The 18,930-nt window shown below is 41.3% G+C and overlaps 1 protein-coding gene across 7 annotated transcripts in view; it reads left to right on the top strand.

Annotated features, from left to right (window-relative positions):
• The window catches only part of patj (PATJ crumbs cell polarity complex component), an 84,037-nt gene that overhangs the window by 11,925 nt on the left and 53,182 nt on the right, over positions 1 to 18,930 (top strand). For all 7 annotated transcript variants that reach the window (XM_057326415.1, XM_057326417.1, XM_057326416.1 and 4 more), the window contains exons 8-20: positions 1,118 to 1,246; positions 3,080 to 3,364; positions 4,066 to 4,168; positions 4,267 to 4,355; positions 4,595 to 4,736; positions 7,602 to 7,733; positions 10,019 to 10,098; positions 10,377 to 10,433; positions 10,747 to 10,881; positions 11,943 to 12,119; positions 12,290 to 12,358; positions 12,457 to 12,648; positions 17,904 to 18,113. In XM_057326415.1, coding sequence (XP_057182398.1) covers positions 1,118 to 1,246; positions 3,080 to 3,364; positions 4,066 to 4,168; positions 4,267 to 4,355; positions 4,595 to 4,736; positions 7,602 to 7,733; positions 10,019 to 10,098; positions 10,377 to 10,433; positions 10,747 to 10,881; positions 11,943 to 12,119; positions 12,290 to 12,358; positions 12,457 to 12,648; positions 17,904 to 18,113 — 1,800 coding nt within the window. The remainder of the gene's footprint in view (positions 1 to 1,117; positions 1,247 to 3,079; positions 3,365 to 4,065; positions 4,169 to 4,266; positions 4,356 to 4,594; positions 4,737 to 7,601; positions 7,734 to 10,018; positions 10,099 to 10,376; positions 10,434 to 10,746; positions 10,882 to 11,942; positions 12,120 to 12,289; positions 12,359 to 12,456; positions 12,649 to 17,903; positions 18,114 to 18,930) is intronic.

Genomic DNA, 18,930 nt, shown 5'->3' with positions numbered 1-18,930 from the left:
CAGCTTAGCTCCCACAATGGCTTACGCATTAACTGTCACTAATGTATGGGTGTTTGTACAAGTTGCGTCTTGAAGGAAATACGGTTGTTTGCGTACAGAATTGTGGCCGTATTTCTTCGTGTCGCTGATGGGGAAGGTAGTACGATGTGCTATGTTTCACTTCAGATTTACTGTACGTTCGCCAGTTGTGTTAAAACTGAAATTTTAAAATGTCCCAGCGTTTTTTTTAAGCCATCGTATAATCAAAAATTGTTAGTAGCAATAGAAATCAAATGACCTTTTTTTAAAAACACAACCTCATAATGTTCAGTTTCGGAAGACGTGTGACTACAAATCTCTAAAACTGTTCTTTATTTTGGGTGCTCAATAAAGGACTTCTTATCTCCGAATTGGATTCGTTCTTCACACAACGGGATAAGAACAAATGTTAAGCTTTGCTTCGGAAGACGGACGGGTTGAACGGCAAAGGAGGAGTTTTGTTAGATAGCGGGGAAATTGCGGAGGTAGTCACCCGGCAGATAACAGGCTGGTAATCAGAGAACAGAAATATACTGATTGCAGGTCATTTGTAAGAGCCCAAGGAGACTCTGGTGATTGGGAGCACGGCTGACATGAGATCAGTTAGTCACCGCAGCCGGGAAAAGACTCTCATGGGCTTTTCTGACCCTGACGTTGATTAGCGAACGAGGGATCTTGTAGAATACATTTCTCATTGGGGTTTAATAGAAGGGGTTCACAGAAATCTGAATTTTTTTCTTATGTCGTTTCAAAGCTGTATGACTTACTTCTGCACAAAATAAGATATTTTGGAGGACGTTGGTAACCGAACAACACTGGCCCTCATTGACTTCTATTATATGGAGACAAAACCAATGAGACATTTCTCAAAGTATCTTCTTTTGTGTTCCACTGAAAAACGAAATTCATACATGTTTTAAATGATATGTTGGTGAATCATTATTTTATTTATAGGTTTATTATAGCTATTCCTTTAATATTCCTGTCTTTTTTCAATGAACTATACATACAGAAAAGAATCAAATTAAAAGTAAAAGGAAGTAAAGTGGAAAATAAGAAGAAAATGAAATGAAAACGGTCTTCTGTGTGTGTTTTGCAGGACCAGTGGGGTCACGTAGAAGAGATCGAATTGGTGAACGATGGGTCTGGATTGGGCTTTGGGATCGTCGGAGGCAAGACGTCCGGTATGGTTGTCAGGACCGTGGTGCCGGATAGCGTAGCCCATAAGGTTTGTGCATTACCCATAATTCGCAGCAACGTGAATGCGGATCAATTGCATCTCGCACAGACGAATCTAGTTTTCTCAATCTTTTCTTGAGAATATGCAGCTACAAACACTTAATGTACAGGCTCTATCCAACCTTTGCTTTGTAGATCATTCAAACTTTTTGGGGCTTTTTAAACTTTTTAAAACTAAATCGGCCACAGTTTTTTATTATTTTCATTTGGTGTGAAGAGGTCCCGCAGAGATCAGTATGAAAGAGAGTGAGTACATGGTGACAGATTTTTCATTTTAGGGTGAACTGTCACTTTAAATTACTTGCAGTTCATTTTTTCACTGTGGCTGAAACCCTGACGTTTGACATGAAAACGTGAAAAAGCAGATTAAATAAACACCTCATATCATCAGATTTCCCCTCTTTGCAGTTTAGCCAAAAGGGACAGCCACCAAAAAACAGCTTGTCCTGGTTTAGCCCCCTCACACACACACACACCCTCCTTTTCTCTCCCACCCGATGTCCAGAGCTCAACAAACCCCTTCTTGTTCAAAAGGCACACTGCTTGGGTTTCACACACCAGTGCATCTTATGCTCCAAAAAAGCTGTCAAAATCAGGGCTTTGTTATCCATGGCGTTTCCCATTTCAATCTTTAATGGTCGCTCCGGGCTTCAATGCACCCCCGTCGTCCCCGGCACAGTGGCAGGAACAAGCCGTGGAGATTTGCTCTGCGCAAGCTGATGTATCAAACGCCTTTCATGTCTCCCACTTCACAAAGACGGCTGTTCTCTCCGCGCTCCGTACAATCGGTCTTTGGTCCTTTCGGCCCGCCTGACGATGGAAGAATACGTCAACCGGAAAGGGCCGCTTGAGACTGACGCGGTTATTGTGGGTGTTAGACTTTTGGCTCCTGCACCTGTGGATGATGGGAACAAATTAGGGTGTAAATGGGATGTTTGGCTCTGGGTACATTTTACTTTTGGGGGGGCCTGTGAAAACGGCTGTTAATGGTAGGGCTGTCACGATTATGAAATTTGGCTGACGATTAATTGTCTAATAAATCATTGCGATTATGACAATTAATTGTCTGTTTTAGAGCTTTGGCGATTATGGCGATTAATTGTCTGTTTAAGAGCTTTGACTTTTCATTTTCATACATTTTTTATTCAGCTTTGAAACGACCATATTGTTCTGAATATAAAGACTATGTTTCTTGTAAATACATCAGAAAAAAATGTGTCATCATATATTTAAGGTTTAGGCTTTTAGCTGTCAATAATACAACCGCCAAATACTTGTAAATTAAGTAAATTGATCAGGAGTGAATTGAAGCCACCATTAAAATGCTATCAGTCATAGAAAAGCTTCTAGTCTGTTTTTTTCTCACTTGCAAGACTACAATAAAAGTTTACTTCTATGTTAATGAGATTTTGGTAGACTGGTTTTCACACTGAAATAATATTCAATTGTACTGCAGGTTATTTTTATGGTATATGCTTTAGTTTTTTTTTTAAGTGATTGTGTTGTGGTGGTACATTTTACAAGTATTACCATGCTTTAGTTACAATATATACACTAAAATATGCAATATGCAGATGCACTACAGCTCCCCCTAGTGTCTTCTATAGAGATGTGCAATAATTGCGATGATCTGAAACCATCGCGATGATGTCAAACAATCGCGATGAGACGATTATTTAATAATCGTGACAGCCCTAGTTATCGGTCCCTGCTGGTGTCAATGAAGTTGTGTAGCTAAAAATGCACACAAAATATACACATTCGTATAATACACATATTATAAAATGTACATAAATATAACGCTACTCTCGTTCACTTTCAGGACGGGAGGCTGACAACAGGCGATCACATTCTGCGCATTGGTGAGACGTGGACTCAGGGTCTGGCCAGCGACCAGGTGATCCAGGTGCTTCAGGCCTGCGGTAGCCGTGTGAGGATGCTGATTGCACGAGACCCTCTGGGGCCCGCCCAGTCTCCTCCACCACCCCCAGCTGCCCCATCCACCGCTCCCGTCACCTCCCTGTCCCCTCCACCTCTACCCGCCACTGCCCCCGTCACCTCCCTGCCCACTCCACCTCCCGTGCCAGCCCACCGGGGCAGCAAAACGGTACGTAAACAGCGCTTTGAAACACAAAATGAATTGGTGAATAAATGATTAATTTGAACCTGCTTCGTTGTAGTAACACCAAATAAAGTCTCATTCATTATTATTAGCCAATGTAAAAAAAAAATATATATATATATATATATGTAAAAATAGTTAGTTGTGCATGTTCATTGATATTATTGGCATACAAATATATTTTTTATTTATTCATGTTAGTTCATTGCTGAATAAGTTTTATTCATTGTAAATTTATGTTAAATAATGTAGTTTATTTTAGCAATTTTAGCAAGTATTTATATTATATATTAATATTTTTACTGGCTTTCTGTTATCAACAGATTGAATTACACAAATGACAATTACATTATTTTTTATTTAATTATTTTTGTTATGTAAATAATATCATTTTTAAATTTTATATGTAATTATTTAAATTAAATTAAATTAAAATAATGAATGTACACTATTAATAAGAGGATACAAAAGATTTACACATTTTTATCAACATAGTAAATGTCTGAATGCTCACTTTAAAAGGAATTTTGACAGAAAGGTTATAAAATTGGGTTCATTTTCTTTCATAAAAAATTTGAATGTCTTGTTTTCACCGTGATACTTTCTGGTGTATTATTTTTACAATATAATAAATGTTATAGTGTCATTTGTCTAATATTTGTCTTACATCTGCATTATTTACACAGCCCAATCTGGAGGGCTACGAAATCCACGAAGTGGCTTTAAAAAAGAAAGAAGGCCAGAGCCTCGGGATCTCTATCATCGGTTATAACGCCTTAACCAATGAAGGTAAGAAACACGCTTTCCCTTTAATCCTCTTTCACGCCACTAAAAATGAATATGCTGTTAATAATTATTTACCCGCTTCTTTTCTAATTGCATGTCAGATGCTGTGGGGGTCTTCATAAAGAACATCATCCTGGGCAGCGCTGCTGAGCAAAGCGGGAAAATCCATGTCCACGACAGGATAATAGCGGTGGGTTCTTAATCGCTTTTTAATGAGCCCAGTCTTAATTAGCCTCGCGTCCACACGAGCGTTCGACTGGCGTAACAGGAAGCCAACTGAGTGAGATGTCTCTTTCAACCCGTTGATTCGCAGTTTAATAAAAATCGGGTCTGCTGATTTCGGTCCTGCTGAGAGGTCAAGGAAAGCTCAGTTAACCGGGTGTTGTTTGTCTTGCTCTGCATCAGTCTTTGTTGTTTCTTTGTGAACAGTTGGATGGAGTGAACCTCCAGGGGTTCACCAACCAGGAAGTCCTAGAGGTAATGAAGGGCACGGGCGAAACCATACACCTCTCCCTCATCAGAAAGATCGCCTCGCCCATGAGGACGTCTGTGGAGAAATCCCTGGATAAAGGTAACGTCTCGAATTTGGAATTCTGATTTGGATACTGATATTTTGGATGTGAACACGGCCGTGAGTGAATGATGACAGATTTTATTTTTTTGGGTGAACTGTTTCTTTAAAGGGGTCATGTGGCGCGAATACGTGTTTTTCTGTTTCTTTCGTGTGATATAAGTTGCCCATGCATGTATTAGACACGTAAAATTGCAAAAATGAAAGTGTCGAAACTAGGGCTGAAATGATTCCTCGAGTAACTCGAGTTATTCGAATACAAAAAATCATTGTATATCACTGTAGTTAAATGGATTAAACGAGGCTTCGAGGCAACAAAAATTGCCTCGAAGCCTCGTTTAATCCATTTAACTACAGTACACACGGAGCACTGCGTTTCCCCACGGACCGTTGTTACTGACGCACAGCCTGTTAAACTCTATTCATGTTACAGGGCTCTCAAGTCTCACGCATTCACCGTGAGACACACGCATTTTAGTATGTTCACTCGCTCACACGTATTTCTCATGCTGATAAATAACTGATAGCTTATAGGGCTGTGATGGTTGCCGTAACAACCGCACCACCGCGATGGTAAAGTGCCATGATGGTGGTGAACTGCCACTGGCGGTAGTGCACGTCACTCTGACAAATATAGGTGTAATAAATATGAGAGTTGCGATAACGATTGCTAGTTGTAGCCTTTCAGTTGTGGATGGTTTTATTTAAAAGATTTTAAATTAACAGAAATTATTGGCATATGTTTCCGTTGGTGCGTTCGAGCGCAGACCTGCACGGCAAAACCCAGGTTATTCTGCGGGTTCTGCAATGGCTCTTGTTGTGAAATGAACAGATACGTAAAATCAAAACTGGCTATGACCCGCTTGCTTTTTTTAGTCGGAGCGCGCGCAGGTTTTGCAAAAAATTTCATTATTTACTGATGTTTATTTAAATGTTTTATATGCTGTAGTGTGCCGTTTCACTGATGGATTTGCGCGTTAAACATTGACGGATGTTTCATCCTCATTTATTTCAGATATCATATTTCAATTATTTAACAATTTCAAGTATTTAAATAAGGTCTATATTTCTCTTCCACTCGTCATGTGGTTGCTACACGCAAATATAATAATATAAATGTTATTTATATAAATAATATATATTTCTCAACCACCGCACCACTGCGGCCGATTTGTCCATTACCACCGCAGTGGTAAAAAACTGCCACCGTCACAGCCCTAATAGCTTATTGACATGGTGAACTGATATTTTACGTTTTAGTCTATTTTACGAGTGAAACTTGTTTTCCGGCTGCATTGAGTCCATCAAACTAGATGCGGACTAGTGGACACCGAATCCTGTTATTTACACATTTCATCTGTCTGGTCTGCGTGTCTGAGTGAATGAACTGCACAGTTTAACGTGCTACACGCGTGATGCTCATGAGTTTGTCTGCGTCTGCGCTGAATGAGGACATGAACTTCACCTCCAGAGTTGCGCTGAGAGTTTATTTCACAAACATGTTATTGTTTGAGTGAAGAAACAGACATACTAAAACATAAGCTTCTTCTGACAACTTGCCAAAATAAAAGTCATAGGCTATTGTTTGAAATTATTATTTCCATTTTTATTCATTTTTCTTATTTATATATTTGTATTATATTGCATTTTGAATTTAATATGGCAATGGAATGTACTAAATGGGTTTAGTTTTCACAGATATTAATGTATGCTATTTCATCAATAAAAACTAATTGTTCTAAAAAGGAAACAAATTAGTTGTTTTACTCATTTTAAGAGACCTGTCTTATTTTCTCTTGTATATTTAGTATTGCTTTTTAATAAAGAAAAAGTACTTATTATCCGAATACCCGATTAATCGATGGAAAATCAGTAGAATACTCGATTAGTAAAAGAATCGATAGCTGCAGCCCTAGTCGGGACAAAAGATGCATTCTATCTAAAAGACCCAGACCTGTCTGAAACGCCTCGTGTAACCACACCCCCATAAATCTACGTCAGTTCGTGGTATGAGTTGACTAAGACCGCCCAAATGTATACTCAAGTAAGTTGGGCGTACCTGTCAGTACAATTGCTTTTGAACCTGATGTTCCAAATATGGTAAGAGGTGTTACATTTCTGTCACACGCTTGCAGTATTCCACCAATCACTACGCACTGGTTAACTGGCCAATCATAGCACACCTCGCTTTTCACATGCACGGTATGTGGAAAATACAGCGTTTTTAAACCTTAAATCGTTTACACTTTGCATTACATCTAAAACAAACGATAATATTCGTTTTAGCCGTGTCATATGACTCCTTTAACCAGAGTTTATCCTCTATCCAGTTTGACCTCCTGTAAATGTATCCGAGTTGTGCCTGCTTGACTCTTACTGCATTGAGTTTTAGTCTCTCCACAAGTCACTTTACACAGTATGTATTCAGGAAAACCACAGGCTTGTGGCAAAAGGTAGTATAATGGTTATCGAGGCTTGTATCTTGTTCAGGATACAGGAAAAATGTGCCCGTGGTGATTAGCACAGTTATGCTGTTCAAGTAAATGTTGGCCATTTTGTTGGCATTTTTATTGCCGTGAAAGAAAGTTTGAGAACTACCTGTCAGTACACTACTCACCCTCACCGTTTTTATGGTTTCCTGTGTTCAATAGATTAAAGACTTGACTAAATTACAAACATTTTTAATTATTTGTCTGGCCACTGTAAAACTGTAAAAAAATCAAGCTTCACAAAAAATAAGAAATGACTTCTTAATAAAATAATATCAAACAAATATTGCCCACCCCAATTGCTATAACAAATAATGATTCTGAGGTAAATTTGCTTATGTCTTTTATTTATGTATACGTGTGTGTGTGTGCTCAGTCCAGAGAGAGTCATCCCGCGTATCTCTGAAGAGATCGTCTGAGATCAAGGCACGGGCGGACATTCAGAGGAGCTCTGTGATGGAGTCGGATCCTGCTCTGAGTGGGATCAAACAACAGCTGCAGGGGCAAAGTGAGTTCACACCATCGACATGTCCATTCACACGCATGTAGATGCTCACTGTAGCATAGAACAAAAGGTGGCAGGATACAAGACCAGCATCACTAAATTATCCTTGATGAGCCTTGGTGCTTATCCAAAAGATGGGAGATTGAATCTGGTTCATGTCATTTACCAAAAGGTTAATTAGCGTGAATGAAGTGTTTTTCTATTTATAAAACATTTGATATCACAGTGACCGAAAGTGCCTTTCTGTATTGCGCCCCCCAATGGCAACGCAGTGCAACCTGTTATTTTTAACACTATCCCTGCCCTGCAGAGACAGCGGCACTACGGCTGAGGAACCCGATCCGATGGCGCTCCCCTCTGTACAGGGTCAGATCCAGGCCAGCCCGCAGCTCCATAGCCTCTTTCCCTCCCTGCTCCTGTCCTGGGCTTAGCGGGCATTGTTTCATTCGGGTTAGCCGGCAGATATATTTATGGAGATAGGCGCATTGGAAGCGGAAGAGCCGGGACCGAAGCAGCCCCGAGCTCTGGTTACATTCTGCCCTAATTAATCCGGACAAGACCCGGTACCTGCCAAACTTCTAAATGAAGTGTTTTGTTGCACTGGGCCAACACATGCCCAGAATAACAATGATTGGTTGTCAAGTCCTCGTTTCCTCAAGCTTAAGTCATTGCACGTGTAAAACGATAGCTCGCCCTTAAATCGCACACCCATTTTAATCAAACTTTGGCCATTTTTTATGACTTTTCCCTCTGGATTTGAGAAATTATATCAGTATTGGGATACCTGAGAGGATGTGTCATGAAATATTTTCTTGACTGTTCCGGTTCATAGACGTTTGATAAGAGTAAAAGTTTTTCGCAAAATTTTTGATTTAAAAGATAACTACCCGAGTGCCATTCAAATGTGTTTTTACGTGTCAGGTAAAGTTGAAAAGCTCAGAAAACAGATGTCGAGCATGTTTCAGCTCTACTATGTGAAAACAATGTGGATATTGGCAGCTCCCTCACCACGGTGCGGTCGCTCCTGGCCTCGGCGTGTTTATTCCAACGCCATTCAAATCAAAAGCTGACATCGAGAACTTTCCATCACTGAGACTCAAAAAAGTGACAATCGGTCCACGTTGGTATAATTATAATCCACAACTGCTCCAGAAATGCCCACGGCAGTAAGAACTACAGGAAGTCCCGTGTTAAACTCAGTCTGGAATGTTCACTTAACTTTAGGGGGTATTGCAGGGTCTTTAGTAAGTTTTCCCATGTGATACCCTCTATTAAATGTTGATTGACGTTTGGAAAGGGGGGCGAACATTTGTTCTCGGTGTCAGTGGCGGGAGACCATGAGTTTTTCCTGATGCATAAACATAACAAGCCATTGCCTGGCGATCAACGCTTCCCCTGTTCTCCATATTTTCCATTGTGCCGCACCTGGGCTGCAGATGTTGGCTGGGCTTTGACGTCTCGCGTCTAAAAGCGATGCATTGCTGTATTAATGTAGTCAAACATTCGTGATGAATGGGGCTGCGAGCGAGGCGTTGGAAATGCTAATTTAATCAGGTCCGCGTCTTTCTTGCTAACTCACTGACATACTACTTATGGTAACTTGCTGTGTACAGAAACAGTTGCTGGCATTTTCCGTGAATAGAGGCCTAAAATGGGCCTGTAATCATTTTTCTTTATGAACAAATCGTTTTTGAAAGAAGAGGCTTAAACTGGAGATTTTTCAGTACCAAAAATACATATTTGATGAACATCAGACTATATGGAGATACTCTGACATTTCTGCATAATCTTTATAGTTGGAAAGGCCAAAATTACTTTTTCGACCAATTGTTGGAAAACATGGTTGCCTTAAACATGAGTGCTGAACATGTGGTGAGACACCAAATTCGACCCTCATGATGTAAAGCGACTGCTATATTTACAGCTGAAGTTATCTCGTGAAAGTTCCAGCTCCCTCTTGTAGTCCAGGGTCACGGGTGCCCATAAAAGCTGTTCCGCCCATTTATTTGCCTCCATTGCCCTTTGGGCTTCCAGCCGAATACTGTTCCCAGACGTACCATTGTCGTTTTCTGCAGGATCGCCATTGACTCCTCTCTCAACTTTTGCCCCGTGGCTCACTCTTAGCCCTCTGATTATATTCATCCGTCAACCTGACATCTATCTCTTCAAGTACGGGCACCTTACGTTAATGTCATACATTTCCACTCACTTTGTCATGGGCGGCGGGCACCCAAATGGCCGTAATTGACTTTAAACACTGCTCTCATCATTGTGTGTGTGTGTTGCAGTCCAAGAGCCGGCCATGCTGACGGAGACGGAGCTCCGCGCTAAATGGGAGCAGGCCCTCGGCCCGCTTTACGACGTTATGGTAAGCAAAAACGAAGGGGAAATAACGTTAACAGATGCTAAGTGCGGCTCTCAATTAAACACGGAGCAAACTGCACATCAGCAGGAATCGCCGGCACTTACCTCGATAAGAGGTGTTCGATCGACCGGCTAAATCTGGCATAGATTGCCTCTGTTGACTGCTATTGGATTTTTAAAAACATATTTTACACCGTGTAAACATGTGCTGACACACTGTTGTTTTGGGGTATTTTCTATGAGCAAAGTGTGTCAGCTGCTCAGGTTATCGCTCTTTTTCAGGTTGTGGAGCTGGACCCTGTCATAGAAGATGATGTTGAGCTACAGAAGTATTCCAAGGTACGTGGAAAAAGCAGTTGTTATTCATCATTCATTCTGTTGCAAAAGTATAGGCGTCAATTTAAGAATTTTCTCAATAAATTCATGATGATTTTGCTGAAGATTAAAACATTGAACTTGATAAATCTGAATTTTAATTAATAATTAAATATTTATATTATAATTTTAATATATGAATTTAAATGTATAAAAAAAAAATCTTAAATAAAGGTGCTCAACAAATACAATCAAAACGTTGAAAATTAATTAACAAGATAATTCGTAACTGAAAATGTCTCAACATGTGTCTGAACATCAAAAAATGTCTCTATAGCTTCTCCCGATACACACAATGCGCTTGGGCGTGGAACTAGACTCTTTCGATGGGCACCATTACATCTCTACAGTGGCTCCTGAAGGCCCAGTAGCAAAACACGGGCTGCTTCGACCAGAGGACGAACTTCTGGAGGTAAACACATTTTAAAGAGCATTAACCCGCTTCCTCAGTAGCAGCGTGTATCATCTGGACACCCCCTGTATTTGGCATTTTGGGTAGGTGGGCTCCCAGGGTTTGGCCAGCCTGGAGTTTTACTTTTGGCTGGCGGTGGTGCGCCTCTTCTCTGTTGCCTTAATACGACTGACCTTTGCAGCCTGCCAGCTCCGGGTCTCCAGGAAGGCCTGGTGTGGCTGATGTAGTCGCATGGATGTTCTGGCAGGATGGCCCCTGAGTCTGACCGAGGCCATCTGCGTGACTGTCCCCCGCCCTAACCACCCCTACTGGCTTCGTTTCCTGCCCCCTTCCTTCTACCCTTCCACCTGGTGTAGTGGCCGAGGGCCGCTGTGCCCTCAGACTGTTGCTGTTGGCAGCAGCCCGGATGGTGCAGGCGAGGTTTGCAGGGCTGCGGGAGAAGCGGGTTATAGCGAGGTGTGTCGTACCCCAAGGCTCCATCCTGGGGCCATGCATGGGTTTGTAGTAACCTCAAAAGAATGCTTTTATGTACGTGTTGAAAATTTCAGCACAACCACACTCCTAGTTAATCTTAGGCTAAATGAGTAGATAGAAGCCCAGTGGTGAAATGATGGTGTGTGTGTAAGGGAAAGGATGTGTAGAGGCCATGGCCTCCCCCTGGTTTGGGCAGATGGCACAGCGCGGCCCCCACTCATCATAGCAGCTCCAGGCTTGCCCGCTCCATTAAATGCCAATCAAAGAGGACCAGTGGATGCCACAGAGATAATGTGATATAGTCACCTGCATGTCTCAGTGACAGGAAAGAGGCTTAATAAGTACACCATGGGATGTTAATAAGATTTTTCTCAGCCTCTTTAAAGTAAAGGAACAGCTCGTCTGAAATTGTCTTCGTTTACTCACCCTCATGTTGTCCCAAACACGTGACAGATTTACTTCATGAAAAAAAAGACATTTTTAACAGTTTTAATAACAAATAAATGATGACATAAAATTTGAGTCATGGGTACGTGTTACATGAATAACCAGCTTCAATAAGTAAATAATGTGTGATTTATTTGTAGGTGAATTGCGTACAGTTGTATGGGAAGTCCAGACGGGAAGCTGTTGCGTTCCTCAGAGAGGTTCCGCCTCCATTTACCTTGGTCTGCTGCAGACGCCTCGCTGAGGAGGGCAGCGAATACCAGCCTGAATCTGAAGAGTGGCGGTCCGCCAGCCCCTCAGCCAGCCTTCAGGAACAGGTAACACACACCACACGGATCCTTAAAATTGTTGATACACACCAGCAAAAAAATCATAATTGTATGATATGCTTTATTACATATTTATACAATTTATACAAAACATACAATATATACAAAATTTATTTTTCAGTAGGTCAATAAAATCCTCGTCTTTAATGCTCTTACAGATTGAGAATAACCTCTCCATGCTGGCTAAAGACACAAGTCTACGAGATAGTTTAAGAGAGCAGCTCAAGGTTTGCTTGTATCTCCTCACTGTGTTCAGCATTTTAATTGAAACTGGAGGCACTACAGTTGTACTCAATCTCACCATGATTTGTGTTTTTCTGCACAGACCCGTCAGGCACCTTCAGTTCAGCAGGACTATGACAATGAAGGAAACTCGTTTGAGCCGAGCGGCCCGGGGGGAGAAGAGCCGGAGGAGGAGAATGATGAAGATGAGCTTGCTCTCTGGTCTTCAGAGGTGAAGGTGCTTGAATTGGAGAAGGGAGAAAGGGGTCTCGGCTTCAGCATACTGGACTATCAGGTTATCTTCCTTCTTTTTATTTGCTACTTGTTTTTCCTGTGAATAAGACTAACCTTTTTGTCAAAAGATTTTTCAATTAGAATGAAAGATCATAAAGATTAAAAACATTACGAATGGAATCGCCTGAAGGCTGAAATGACCTACAATATGAGTCTGTATGTTAAACATTTGTACTCTATTGAATGCAAAAAATTTCAACAAGCTTTATTCAGTATGTAATGCTGTCTTGCAAATACAATCATAAATACACAAATCCCAGTGCTTAATGTTTTCAAGGGGGCCATTGAGCCATATTTACTTTTATAAAAGCCAGGCGTACTGCTCCTTTCACAAATATAACCCTTTGAAAAGACCCAATTAATCCCCCTTGACTTTCCTGAGGTCTGATCAGAGGAAACGTGCGTCCGTGTCACAAGTCATTGGCCAGCGAACAAAAAGGCATCGAGACCTCTCAGACATGGGCCTCCGCTGTTCAGCTGGCCCTGCACCAGCCGTCCAACCCTTTGCTCCATTCGCTCACTACAGAAAGCTGCTTTCCCCCTTTCTTCAATAGTCTTCTAATCAGGGTTAGTACATAACTGCACGTTGATCCCGAATCAGAAGTGATCGAGTAATGAAGCCACTTAGAATGCAGAACCTCTCCCGTGCTCCTGCGGGACACCACGTGCTTTATATTATCCACCCGCGAATTGAAATAGGTTTCATGCAGGGAACGGTATTGGCAGTGGATAAGCACGCAATCCGAAGCTTGCAACTTCATCAGGGGCTTAATAAATGGCTTTTGCATAAGGGGTGCGGGTTCGAGACGGGCGAAACAGAACGGAGATCGCATTATAATGGTATGACATGCTTCTATGAGTGATTGCGACATGGACGGAATTACATCGCCGCTTAATAGCCGTAACCTGAGCAGTGATCCTTTAAATTCTTCCTTTCTCTTCATCTCGGTGATGAATGTAGTTATGAAGATAGAGGAGGGACGAGTGAACTCAGGACAGGGCCCATAGGCTCTTTGCTGTGCTAAGGAATTACATTACTCTGACTCGGAGTCCTTTGTTTTCATACAGTTTCTGTTCTTTTGGGCTTATAAAGGTGTGCAAGGTTTTGTTTTGTTGGTTTTGGCCGTGAACGAGTACAAGCAAATGCTGTCTTGGTGCCACAAAATCGAGATCTTTCTTCCACCAAGAGAAGGAAAATCTTGAAACTCATATCATGGATCATTGTCATGAGGAGCGATGCATTAAAGCTGACTTTGCAGATCTTCTTGGACCGCTTGGTGCACCCTGGGGTTTATTGGAAGCCATATTGACCCGTGCAGCATCTCGCTGGTCGAACTCACTCGCTTCCTTCTCCGCACCAGCTGAGCCCCCCCTCCACCTCCATCCCTCCGTTCGCTTATCTACACCGAACCGACGCTTTCCAACCCGAGGGCCTGGTGCTCGATGGGTGGGAATTGATTCTGAAGGGGAGGAGGGGATGTAGGCACTTGCAAGAAGTGTTAAAATGTCCATAAATGTATGAGCTTTGCCCAAAACAAAGCCAGCAGCTCCCACAATGCATTGAGGGAACGGCTTTATAAGGTCTTCTAATGGAGGAGAATCTCGCAGCTTCGTTCTTTTTCGTTTTTGTCTCGCGGCAGACAGGCCAGGGCCTTTACAGTCTGCAAGGGGGAAAATCGATTTTGCTGTTGCATCTACAGTAAAAGTCCTGAGCTGATAAGACAACCTTAAGACCCGCAGATATGCTCGCAGCTTTCTAGAACCTTCAATCTGGGCATTATCTTCCCCTTTCTACCGCCCGCCCGCCTTCCCTCGCTCAACTTCTGGAGTTGCCCCGAAGTCCCTGCCAAAGCAGGGAGATCCGTAACCGCAGCTAGATTTATGGCCGACCATGGTCACATTGACAGCTGGAAAGTGGTAATTTGTTCGGGTAGACTGCGGGAGTGACACTGAAGTGTTACTGAAATCAGTCTGACACAAGACACAAGGTTTTTGGTCAACCTCGAGGGCTCGGTCATGACTTTCATTTTTAAGAATTGTGACCTCACGGGCATTTAGAAGTCATAATTGTATGTTCTCGATTACAATTGAAGTTCTTGCAAGTCATGTTTCAACTGAGCAGCTCTCCCGCAGCGGGTTTTAGCGTGAATGTTAACCATCCCCGGGGAACAAAGTGCATTACTTAAAGTGGAACTTAACATAAACCTCTTTTTAGGAAAGCTGTTGACCCCTTAACAACCTCCCTGCACACGAATAATAAACAATGTTATTAAAAACTTGAACATGAAGAAATTGTGTCGTTCTCGGAAGGTTCTCGTACTTACAGGTATGTTTAGATGCCGCATTGCATGAAAGCACATTTATGTGGGACCCATTGAGAGATGCAAAATATTTACTTTACCTACTGTAAACTCTCGGGGTGCAGCACATTTATTACCTCCGTATGGTTCAAATAATTCCTGGCCTTCGCCTCTTGCCAGGGAGACGAATCCGAGCGAACACATTTTTTTGAATAATTCGGTTCAGATCGCCTAACCTGCACATCAATACCGCATTTAGTCCCATCCAGTGAATGTTTTTTTAAAGGAGAGTCATAAATCATCTCGCTGTGCTATTATTTATTATTTTTCTTTGTTTATTTATTCCGTGGCCCGAAGCCTCTAAAACTGACCAAGGGCTATTTTACTGCACTCGATGAAAAAACAGCTCCACGACGACACGAGGGTGTTCTAACTAACATGCATAAATGCATTGTTTTCCGTTAATTAAACTAAGAGCGATTTGCTCGTGGTGGCCTCCGTTATTCTTTACAGACAGCTGCGAGGAGACCAATGAAAAAACGAAGATAAACCGAGCAAAAGCAAGACGCAGACTTCCTGGAGTTCTTGGTATTCTGTTCAGCAAGATTGAACGAGAGGCAGAGCGCAGGAGCGAGGTAGATGGTTCCTGCGAAATGGCAGATTTACTGTCCACCTGACACCACGCTGAAGAATTTCAATCCCTCAGATGAGCAGGGCCGGCCAAGTAACCTCAAGTAAACCCGACAACACTGCTCTAAAGAGCTTGTTTCGTGAATGCATTCGGCAAAAATAACTAAAAAAATCCCGGAAACTTGATGACATCTTAGTTCTGTGTTTGCCATAGTAGTGCTTTGAAAGGGAGGGGTGGAGTGAGCCGTTGGTTGCAATTTGCAACCTCACCACTAGATGCCGCTAGTTTTCATACACTGGGCCTTTAATTCTTCAGATATATCAAATGGTTTTTGAATTGATGTAAACTAGGTGAAGGTCAAAGAGCCAGACTTGATTTACAGTAAATTGTGGAATAGCTGTAAAAAACATTCTATTTGCATTTGGCTGTGCTTTAGTTCATTGCCATTTTTAGCTTGCATTACTTATTTACGTTCATATTTGGTGTAAAGGTTTGTCATTGCAAACATTCATCACGTTATCATCAGTAATGCTCGGCAGCAGCCAGGATCTTCTGGGATTGTCATTTTTTTGTTTTCATTCCGAGCTATTCCGCACACCTGTAACGTCGAAGACAGCTGCACCCCCAATGAGCCATGTATTATACGCCATCTAAATCATATCTGCACTCAGGTGGAAACATGAATAAGAAATGGAGCAGACTCAGGTCTCTTTCAATCGCTCATCCGAAGGCCGAGCATTCACATCGATTGCTGCTTTTGTTCCGTACAAGGTGACGTATGGTGGTCTTAGGAGCCCCCCTTTGCTGTGATTTTCTTATATAAAAACGACCCGTTGACATCACCGGCCATGTGGGATGAGAGAGGAGCTTGGAAAGCAAAGCACGCTTGGCTGAAACCCGGCAGCCGGACAATGCAGCCTGTGTGCTCCTAAAGAGCCAGCTGGAGTGGAACTTCAAATCCTCTCTCCAACTTTCCTCTCTTTTTCCCCCGTTTTCCCTTCTAGTTCCTCTCTGACTAAAATTGCTTTTCTTGTCTGCTTACTGTGCAGCGTTGGTTCACAAGGTAATCGGGGAGGGGGGGGGCGTTGTTGCCGGGCGTGCCGACCCACTTTCACGGTATGGCTGGTTGACGATTCCTAGTCCCCTGATGGTTGCGCTCGGGGTCCCCACCGCTTGGTGAAACAGCTGAAAATATTTTTTGTATAATTTATTCACCTTCACGTTGTTCAAAACCTGTATGTGACTCTTTCTTCTGTGAAACGCAAAAGAAGATATGTTGAGAAATGTTTCTGTGGTTTTGTATTCATACAATGGAAGTCAATGGGGGCCAATGTTGTTTGGTTACCAATATTTTTCGAAATGTCTTCTTTTGGGTTCTGCAGATGAAAGAAAGTCATACAGGTTTGTAATGACATGAGAATGAGTAAATGATGGAAGAATTTTCATTTTTGGGCAGGAATGCAAGCAAGTTTTGCCTGAGTAAGCACTACTTCAATTGTCTTTAGAAATGTCTACGTGACTGAACTTTGAAGTTTCATCCAAACTAGTTTTATATCCAGTTTTATTGGTCTTTCCCAAAATGTCAACTGACACCCTTACAATTATCTCACCACTTTTCATAAAACCATAAGATTCGTGGCAAACTTCTTAAAAGCGCGTACGCAAGCATGGTCAGTTCGGCGGATGGTCGTAAATGTTCATGGTTAGATAGATGAGCTTACTAATGGCCGTACTTCTGCTCCAGTTTTTAGTCTCGGATAACTACTTGTTAATCACTTTTATATTGTCGTTGGCCGTATAAAAAGGTGTCCATATGGGTCATCAAATATATTGTTGAAGATATCAAATCAAGTTAAGTTGCAGTTTTATGACATTGTTCCCCGGAGACGTGATTGATGAGGTGACACTTGGAGCGGGAAAGTCGGCCTCGTTTGGCCTTACAGCAAGTTTGTTGGATTTTTGCAAGTGTAGCACTGTTCCACAACTATGAGGTGACTTGCTACTTACAGCCTATATAGGGTGCATCCTAACCATTGCAGCCTATGTAGCCATAGCGTGACTCACAATTGATTTTGAGTTTGACATTACATTTTTTTACATTGTGATTTGTATAAAAAATAAAAAGAATACAAATGTTGTGTACATTTTTTTTTAAAATGTGATTTAAACGATTTAAATGTCAGTAATTTTAAACAGAAGTTTTAAACGCACTTGTCAAGATCTCATCGTCTAAGTTATAAAGTGTAACTCACATCTGCTCTGCTCTGGTCTGGTTTTTTTTGTGTCTGTGTGTGTGTTTACTATGGTCTGCATTGCCCTCTGCAGGACCCTCTCGATGTTACTCGCTCCGTGATCATCATTCGCTCTCTGTTGCCTGGGGGCGTGGCAGATAATCATGGCGGTCTCCTCCCTGGAGACCAACTGGTGTTTGTCAATGACGTTCATCTGGACGCTTGCTCTCTAGCCCAGGCCGTCGAGGTCCTCAAATCCGCTCCACCTGGGAAGGTCAAGCTTGGAATTAGGAAACCACTGGTGGTGAGGATCTGAAATCATGACCCTGTTACATTTATTTATATCATCTGTCCATAACATCATCTTTTCATAGCATCTAATCATAACATTCATTTACAATGTTTATAACATTCATATTTATAACATAGATAACTGTAATGCATAACATTCATAATGTGTATTTATACAATTAATAATATATCATAAAAACAATTCACTTACAGTATATAGTTTTTTCGTAACATTTATTTAACTGTTATGCATAACACCAACTCATTTATTCATAAAATGTATTTCTGTTATTAATAGTCATGTCATTTCTCTATAACATCTGTCCATAATATTTATTTACAAAATTAATAACATTCATAACATTTGCTTGATGAAAATTATTTGTAACGTTTTTCATACCATCTGTTCATAACACAATTGCTGGAGTTGTTTGTGTGGATTTATGCTTTAAAAGTGTTATTTGTGTAGATCAAGGTTGTTTTAGTTTACAAAAGTTAAAACTTGGAAAACATTTCTGTTCATTGAAATTAAATCAAATATCGACCTAAATTATTGGAAAAACTTAACTAAATGAAAAATGTTAAAGTTAATAAAGGTAAAGTTAATAAAAGTAAATTTAAACTTAAATAAGTTTTAATATAACGAAACGATATTTCGTTAATAACGAAAAGTAACTGACCACATTGAAATATTTGTTTGTATGTATAACTTATAAATGTATAAAAAAGACTTATCAGTGCATCTTATAAAACTTCGCCTAAAAAAAAAGATGTAAAGTGCTACACAGAAACGTCTGTGATGCGACTCAAACGAATCTGTGAATCTGAAC

The sequence above is a fragment of the Triplophysa rosa genome, linkage group LG25 (genome assembly GCF_024868665.1).
Source record: "Triplophysa rosa linkage group LG25, Trosa_1v2, whole genome shotgun sequence".
Taxonomy (NCBI): domain Eukaryota; kingdom Metazoa; phylum Chordata; class Actinopteri; order Cypriniformes; family Nemacheilidae; genus Triplophysa; species Triplophysa rosa.
This window is presented reverse-complemented; position numbering and strand designations above follow the sequence as displayed.